The 9,395-nt window shown below is 30.9% G+C and overlaps 1 protein-coding gene across 1 annotated transcript; it reads left to right on the top strand.

Moving 5' to 3' along the window:
- The first annotated feature begins 2,418 nt into the window (after nt 1-2,418).
- On the top strand, nt 2,419-9,254 carry LOC127108376 (ABC transporter G family member 15). The gene is made up of 9 exons (XM_051045841.1): nt 2,419-3,090; nt 6,538-6,617; nt 6,725-7,186; nt 7,259-7,381; nt 7,545-7,691; nt 7,806-8,090; nt 8,178-8,450; nt 8,548-8,655; nt 8,802-9,254. The coding sequence occupies exons 1-9, from the start codon at nt 2,883-2,885 to the stop codon at nt 9,156-9,158; spliced, it is 2,043 nt and encodes a 680-aa protein (XP_050901798.1). The 5' UTR covers nt 2,419-2,882; the 3' UTR covers nt 9,159-9,254.
- Nucleotides 9,255-9,395: the final 141 nt, after the last annotated feature.

Below are 9,395 nucleotides of genomic sequence, written 5' to 3'. Positions count from 1 at the left end.
CAAGCTAAATAGATCTTTATATGGATTGAAACAATCTCCTTGGTAGTGGAATAGAAGATTTAACAAGTTCATGGCACACATAAGTTTCATTAGAAGTCAGTTCGACCACTGTGTTTACTTCAGATTTCGACCTGGAAACTCATTTGTTATTTTGTTGCTTTATGTGGATGATATTCTCATAGCAAGCAACAATGTCGAGGATGTAATGAAGGTGAAGGTTGAACTCAATAAGGAGTTCGATATGAAGGATCTGGGAGCAGCATCCAGGATTTTTGGGATTGACATCCGAAGAGACAAAAAGCAGTCGAAATTATGATCATCTCAATAGACATACCTACGGAAGATTCTCAACAAGTTTAGTATGTCAAATTCAAAGTCTGTTGTGACTCTGGCAAACCCTCAATTCAAGCTAAGTATAGATCAATGTCCCAGTACTTAGGTCAAAAGAGCTTATATGAATAGCATCACATATGCTAAAATAGTAGGTTCTTTGATGTATGTTATGGTATTTACTCTACCCGACATAGCATATGCAGTAAGTCTTGTAAGCAGGTACATGACGAATTCTAGAAAGGCTCACTGGAAAGCATTGAAGTGGACTCTAAGTTACATAAATGGGTCTCTGAAGAGAGTCCTGATTTATGGTAGAGCATGTAGTGAAAATAATAAAGCAGAAATCGAAGGGTATGTCAACTCTGATTATGCAGGTTGTATGGATTCCAGAAAATATATTTCTGGATATGTGTTCACTATGTCTGGCACATCAATTAGTTGGAAAACAACACTTCAGAAGGTTGTTTCCTTATCAACCACTGAAGTGGAATATATCGCCCTCATTGAAATTGTGAAAGAAGCATTGTGGCTTGAAGGTTTTGCTAAGGAACTAAAACTTCAAGGTCGAGTTATCACTGTTAAATGTGATAGTCAAAGTGCTACACACTTATCGAAGAATTCAGCCTATCATGAACGAACCAAGCACATCGATGTGAGACTGCATTTCGTCAGAGGGGTAGTCGAGCGTGGAGAAGTCCAATTGCTGAAGGTTTCGACAGATCACAATGTTGCTGATATGATCACCAAGATATTACCAAGTTGCAAGTTTTTCCACTGTATGCAGTTGATAAAGCTGCATAAAGAAAACTAGTTTGTTTCTGTGATGTTATAGAGTTTGTTCCAATGTGGAGATTTGTGAGATATTTGATCGAACTCTAGTATGGTCGAAGGGTAGCTTCTTGGTTCGACAATTCTACAGGACCTTAGTATGTCGTCGAAGTCTGTTCACATGTTGTAGTCGAAGTATGCTAGGATTGTTAGCATGTCGAATTTGGTCTGTTCGTTATGCCCAATTGTTTAAGTTAGTTTGTTCTCTAAGTTAACTTGTGTAATGGGCCTGTGTGTAAAAGCTCATTAGTCTAGTAAGTTAGTTTTCTTATAAATAGCATACTAGTCTCTCATCATTGTATACCGCAAATCCTAGTTAGGGTGAGGGAGGTTATTTATTATTTTGTAACACATGTAATCTTGTTTCAAAGATAAAGTAAAGAATAGTAATTTATAGTCAAATTCACTGTGTTCTTATTATTTTCTTCTTTTCTATCCTTGTGAGTTTCTTACCTATCAAAAAACCAATTATACTTTATAATTTCAGTATCGTTTTCACAACGCTCATGTACCTTAGACTCTTGAAGTTATAGTAGTCGCTTAATCTATATTGCCCTTAGCGCGAGTTCTCAATATATCGTTCTTATCTATTACTGAAAAATTGACAAAAAGATAAACTATTCAACAAATTTGATATCAATAATGCAAATAATCGATAAATCAGCCTGCATCCTTATAAACTTCATATTACAAAATCTGAATGCATGTTATTGTTCTTGTTTGGTCTTTAAAATCTAATGAACTGATTTCTCAATTTCTATAATTTGAACAATACCCGTAGCAAAGAAAAAAGAACTCTTGCATTAAATGAAAGAATAAAAGTTAATGTGTAATGATCTATTGTTAAAATAGTTAGATACTTATTGGTTCAAACAAGATTTGATGACAAAACGAGATAAAATTAACAAAAATAATTCAATTTGAAATTATAGAAATGAAATGAGAAAATACATTAGTAGGAAGAAAGAAGAGAAGTTTGTATAAAATTCTCTAATCCAAACTAAAAACACGTTGTGTATTCTAAAACTAAAACGTGAAATGCATTTTTATGATTTAGAAGGACTTTTAAAAAACTAGAATTGTGAGAAAAGAAAAAATCTTGAAATTTTTTATTTATTATCGGTTTTGGGAGATTTCTAAAATCCATACACAAAGTTAGTTAGCATATGTGAATCTTAAATGTTATCTTAAAATTGAATTGATGTAACATAGGATAATAATTTTCAACCTCCTAGGAAGTACTAGTACTTTATTGAAGAAACTTGGGATATGCCTTTCACCAATTCTCCTGCTCATGAAAAGCCCATATCACTGATCAAAGATATTAATATCACATGGGCGGTTTGAGTTAGACTACAATAACAACAATTACGACTCAGAGAGATCGATTAATTCAAAAAAATCAATTTTACCGTCTGTTAACAGAAATTTCGTTTAAAGTAAAAGTAAAATTCCGTATAGACGGGCCTAATACAAGAATTAATTACATCTAGTAGAATTTGAACTTGAGACCTTGAGACGAATACACTCTCAGAACCCAAATCTGGTAGTACTTATTTATGACAATGTTTCATTTACTTTTTGATATACCAAAGTGGTGACCTAGTTTACTATACATGTGTATATATAAAAAAGCTAGGTACATGTATGGCATAAGCAAAATGCAATTTGTTTTGTTTTGTGTTTGATTGGAAGCAAATAAGAAAGGTTAAAAATAGGAAATGGAGATAGAGGTAGAGAGAGGAATGAGTTCAAAAAGAGGAATGCATTTAGTGTGGGAAAATCTGAGTGTTGTGATTCCAAATTTTGGGAATGGACACACAAAGAGGTTGCTTAATGGTTTGAGTGGATATGGTGAACCAAACAGAATCATGGCTATTATGGGTCCATCTGGTTCTGGAAAATCTACTCTTCTTGATGCTTTAGCAGGTTCATTTCTCTCTCTCTAACTACTTCTTTAATAACAATTTTTTTTTAAAATGGAAAAAAAATCTTAAGAGAAAGTATAGAACTGTTTGATCTGTGTCTTCTTCTTCTTTTTTTCTTTTTTTTTTCTCTAAATTATCTTGAAGAACTATGGATAATTTGTTTAATTTTAATGAAAATTAGTCTAAGTAATTTAGAATATTTGTAAAGCATTTTTCATTCAAATTAATTTTTATAATATAATTAATTTTTTATTAATGCTGGATAAATCATCTATATTTTTATGACGAAAATAGGAAGAAGAAAAAAAAATCAATTTGCTGATATTTGGTAAAGCGTTTCTGTATGAAATTGCATGAACACTAAGCGGTTAATTTTTCTTTATTTTTTAGAATAAAAAATGAAAAATGAAACAGATTATTTAGGCTTTTGGGTGATATAAAAAACAGTGGAAAGTGCTAATATTTTTCATAATGTTTCCAAAATCTCAGCTCTCACTATTTTCTTGAAATTATAAAATTTGAAACAAGGGACATATTAATCTGTAAAACAAATAATATTAATTAATATAACTTTAAGAGAAGGAGACCATAATGTTAAAAAAAAAGATTTAAATGACATCTTTTATATCGGCAAAACTTAATAATAGTTATATTATAAATCTTACTCAAGTTAATTCTGTGTCTTGGTGAATATTATGATATTCATAGAATTTAGTTAGGTGCCGCTTGCACATCTAGTATTAAATTGTTAAATGTTAGCTATTTTATTTTAATTTATTTTTTATTAAATTAAAATTTTAAAGAGATTTTGTTTAGAAATACCAATACACAATCAAAATTTATCGATGTACAAAAAAAATCAAATTTTATGTATGTCAAAATATTTGCTTGTTTTTTTAGGTGAACACTAAGTTATCCCTGAAATTTTACATGTCATTTTTAAAATATATTTCTTAGAGTTATGTTAAGAGCTGTCACATTTTTTTCTAGAGATTTTGTATGAATTAGTCATTGTTTAATTATTATAAATATTTTGACAAATTTAATATCTTATGTGGTAGCTGTCTATTACACTCTCTAACTAAGTTATATGGTTAGGAGGAATTAATATAAGCAAGACAAAAACTTATCCTTTCTATATCCCAAAAATTATTTTGTTAAAATAAATTATTTTAAATTATAAATCACTTTGCAATCTTAATTATATCTTTAAATATTTTCTCGGTCATTTATTGTTAATTTTTCTTTAATTTTTTTAACTTTTTTTCATCTATAATAAATTGAAACGGTTATGCATGTGCTTGACATAGATTTACAATACGATGATTTATTGACGTTGATTTGACATTTTATTCTTAGGGCCCTTTAGAACTAGAAATATAGATGCATATATTCCAACACATCTGACTATCAAATTCCTCTTAACAATTAAAATATATATATATATATATATATATATATATATATATATATATATATATATATATATATATATATATATATATATATAACCGTCCATTTGAAAATAATTATTTTGCGTCTATTATAAATTAAATTTGACCGAATTCAATTAATATTTATTTTTATTATTCTTATTATCCATTATAAAATTGAAATTCATTGTTAGATTATCATCATTTATATAATTTAATTATGGTAAAAATACAAAGACATGTAATATAAAATTCTAAATGTTATTTAATTTGTAATTAAAAAAATAGTAATGAGTAAATTAACATTAAACTATATTAAAAAATTTATCGCATAATAATAATATATTTTTCAATAATAACAAAAATATTCTTCAGTTGGCCATTCTAAAGCTTTAACAATTTTATTTTTAAAATTAAAAAGTATATATTTGTAAATTTTGTAATAAATAGGTAATTTTTATGGATTTGATCCGGTAAATATTAATCTCGCAATTTATCCACCAAATTTAGTTAATTAAAAATCAAAATATCACACGTCAAAATCAAATTTTTAGAATAAAACTTCATATTAAATTTATATCTTGGATTTAATATCAACTTAAACATAGGTTGTCTATCCTTATATTCTACATATTAGCATTTAAAAAAAAAATCTAGAGTATTATGGACTTGTATTTATATTTTGGTGTACAAAAAATTTATAAAGAATTTTTTTATAAAAGTTTTAAATAAAAATTTAATTTAAATGATTATTTTTAAAATATTATTGTAGGTATTTTATCATTTTATCAAAAAAAAAAATCATAAAATGTTATTTTAAATAATTTTTTATAAAATTCATTTTTGATATATAGTTTTTTGAAATAATTATGATTTTGACTATGTTTTGATCTTTAATAATATATGTGTATGTTATAGAATGATGTCTTTTAATTTATTAAAAATAAATTTAAAAATTTTTATAATAATTTAGAAAACCTTTTTATAAAATTCATTTTTAAAAATTAAAATAAAAATCTATTTTTTAAAAGCTAAAACAAATGGTTGCCTTTATTTTTAAAGTAATAGGATGAAAATTCTTACATTTCACATTGTAACTTTAGAGTGGGAATGGATTAAAATATGTAAGGTTGATTATAGATTTATAATTATCGGTAAAATGATGAGCACGTGAAGCGATTAAAATTGTAGCTACATTATTCTCCATTCCTTGAAAGAATGGAACAAAAGATTGGTATTTTCTTTGATGAATTTAAGATAACCAAAATTAGCTATATGGCACATTTGCGCCATCATAATTAAACATCTATAACAAACCCAACAAACAAGACCTATACTACTCACCCTCCTATGGCCCATGCATGCTTAAAAGTGTAAACAAACTTCAAATATTTAGACACAATTTTGACTTATTTATCATAGACTTTTCTTACAAAGAAAAAACTAGGCCATGGCACTTGCCAAAATAAATGGATAAAAATAATTTTATTGTTGTCCAAAAATAACAAAGTGCTTGAAATTAGTGGTGGCAAACATGCATGTCCACTCCGTTTAGGCCCGCTCCATAAAAGTCCGCAAAAAAATGGGCGGGACGAGACGGTCATAATTGAGGATGTGGACCTAAAACTTAGGTCCATCCTGCAAAAAAGTGAGGATGGGGCGGGGAAAACTCGCGGACACTGCACTCTTTAAGTTTAAAAATACAAAAATTTATGTAAATGCACGTGCCCGCAAAAGCCCGTGAAAAAAATGGGGCGGGACGGGACGGCCACATTAGAGGGTGAGGGGTTAAATTCTTGGTCCGTCCCGCACTAAAGTGCGGGCAAAACGGACATGCCCAGTGGACCGGACCCGTTTTGCCACCCCTATTTGAAATGTGTCATAAAAAAATTTGTCACGATTAAACTATAACAAAATAGAATCTCTATTTATTTTGTCGCAGTTAAATTATGGCTAACTTACACATTACCTTCGAAAACGGCTCTAATATATAATTGGTATTCATTGCGTTGCAGGTAGATTATCTAGAAATGTTATCATGTCTGGAAATGTGCTTTTAAATGGAAAGAAAAGGAATCTAGACTATGGAGTTGTAGTAAGTAACTTATATGAATTTCTTTTTTAATTATTTCTTGTTATATACAATTAACAAGTAATTTTTCATAATAGTAACATATTTTCTATGTATCAAACACTATACAGGCTTATGTGACACAAGAAGATATAATGTTGGGAACCCTAACAGTCAGAGAGACAATATCATACTCAGCAAATTTAAGGCTTCCAACAACAATGACAAAACAAGAGATGAATGACATTGTTGAAGGAACAATCATAGAAATGGGTCTTCAAGATTGTGCTGATAGGCTTATAGGAAATTGGCACTTGAGAGGTATAAGTGGTGGAGAAAAGAAAAGACTAAGCATAGCACTTGAAATCTTAACAAGACCTTGTCTTTTGTTCCTTGATGAACCTACAAGTGGTTTGGACAGTGCTTCAGCTTATTTTGTTGCTCAAACTTTGCGTAACATTGCTCATGATGGGAGAACTGTGATTTCTTCTATTCATCAACCGAGTAGCGAGGTTTTTGAATTATTTGATGATCTCTTTCTGCTTTCTGGAGGCCAGACAATTTACTTTGGACCGGCTGAAAATGCGGTTGAGGTACTTTTTGTGTTGACGCCGGATTACGTGTTGCGTTTGTTTGGAATAAACTCTGATATGATTTTTATGCAGTTCTTTGCGAAAGCGGGATTTCCGTGTCCGAGTAGAAGAAACCCTTCTGATCATTTTCTTCGCTGTATTAATTCAGACTTTGACACTGTCACGACTACTATGATGGCTTCCCGGGGAACACATGTATGTAACGATTTGTTTTATGTTTTATTGATCGGTTGAAGTGTAAACAGATAACACCTGTGGTTGGATCGTTGTTTCGTCCTGGTTTGAGCGGTTTAAAATAGTTGAACTGTTATTGAGACGCGTCTTTGGTACTATGTTAAACTAATTCCTTTGAATGCAGGAACAAAAAACATTAGCACCGTCAACGGTGAACTTATCGACAGCAAACTTATCGACAGCAGCGACCAAAGCAGTACTCGTAGAGAAATACCGTTGGTCAGAATATGCGACTTGTGCAAGAGCAAGAATCAAACAAATGTCGAACTTTGTAAGTAGAATTCTACACCTAGGATGCTGTAACTTGTAACCTAAGTTTTCTATAATAACATGAACAATTTTACTATATGAAATTATGAAGAACGAGGATTCGTGTTAATTACAGGACGGGCGTGATTATGAAAGTAAGAGCAAGAGCCAAGTCAAATGGTGGAAGCAACTATCAACTTTGACTCAGAGATCTTTTGTGAACATGTCTAGAGATGTAGGGTACTATTGGATAAGGTTAACAATCTATGTTGCTTTATCTTTGTGTGTTGGAACAATCTTTTTCGAAGTTGGTTCAAGTTATCAAGCCATTTACGCAAGAGGAGCATGTGGCGCTTTTATATCAGGTTTCATGACATTTATGGCCATAGGAGGATTCCCATCGTTCATAGAGGAAATGAAGGTATCGAATCAAACGCTGCGCTGAACACTAATATTATCGTCTCTAACACTTAGTGATGAAGCTAAAGACATGTTTTCTATGTTGCAGGTCTTCTATAAGGAAAGGCTGAATGGATATTATGGAATTGCAGTATACATTCTGTCGAATTTTCTCTCTTCTTTTCCTTTTGTAGCAGCGATGTCCTTTGCTACTGGGACGATAACATATTATATGGTTAAGTTTCGTCCCGAGTTTTCGCATCTTTTGTATATCTGTTTGGATCTTTTGGGATGTATTGCTGTTGTGGAGAGCTCAATGATGATTATAGCTGCATTGGTTCCCAACTTTCTTATGGGATTGATAATTGGAGCAGGATATATCGTAAGCGTAACATAACCCTTTATATATTTTAGTATCATAATTACTTCTAGTCATAGTTAATTCTGGTTCCTAATTGAAATATATTATGTGTGTGCAGGGTCTTATGATGATGACTGCTGGCTATTTCCGGAAGATCCATGATCTTCCTAAATTCTTCTGGCGTTACCCGATTTCATACATCAATTATGGAGCATGGGGATTGCAGGTATATTTGTATTAAAGTTGTTTCTATAAGCTATAACAAGCTGTAAACTCCTCTAAACACTTACACAGTTACATGTTTATATCAATTGCAACTTTGAATGTCTTTGTGTATGACGTAACATTATTGATTCTGGGAAATGGATGCAGGGAGCATTCAAGAATGACATGATTGGGATGGAGTTTGATTCATTCATAGCTGGTGGACCAAAACTGAAAGGAGAAATAATCCTCACAACAATGCTTGGAATGAAGGTTGATTATTCAAAATGGTGGGACCTAGCTGTGGTCATCTTCATCCTCTTGTTGCTTAGAGTTTTTTTCTTTTTCATTCTCAAATTTAAGGAGAGAGTTGTACCTTTCCTTCACAGTATCTACACAAAGCAAACACTGCAACGAATCATGAAGCGGCCTTCGTTCAGGAAAACTCCGTCGTTCGCTTCCAAGAGACACCAACCACTGCATCCATTGTCTTCTCAAGAGGGTCTCAACTCTCCATGTCATTAGAATTCCATTGTTTCCTGATATAAATACACAGTATTCATACACTATATACCCCCAACATTATTATATTATAATGCATTTGGAAATACTGTTTATTTCTGTATTATAGTTTACGCGAGTAAAATATAAGAATCGGGACATGGATTATGCGCACTTATGGTTCATAAGTTTTTAAAATAATAAATTTCACAATTATTTATGGAAATAATACATTATTTACAGTTAGTACTTGACAACTCA

Source organism: Lathyrus oleraceus, chromosome 7, assembly GCF_024323335.1.
Source record: "Lathyrus oleraceus cultivar Zhongwan6 chromosome 7, CAAS_Psat_ZW6_1.0, whole genome shotgun sequence".
Taxonomy (NCBI): domain Eukaryota; kingdom Viridiplantae; phylum Streptophyta; class Magnoliopsida; order Fabales; family Fabaceae; genus Lathyrus; species Lathyrus oleraceus.
The sequence above is the reverse complement of the archived record's forward strand: the minus strand, read 5'-3'. Positions and strand labels throughout refer to the sequence as shown.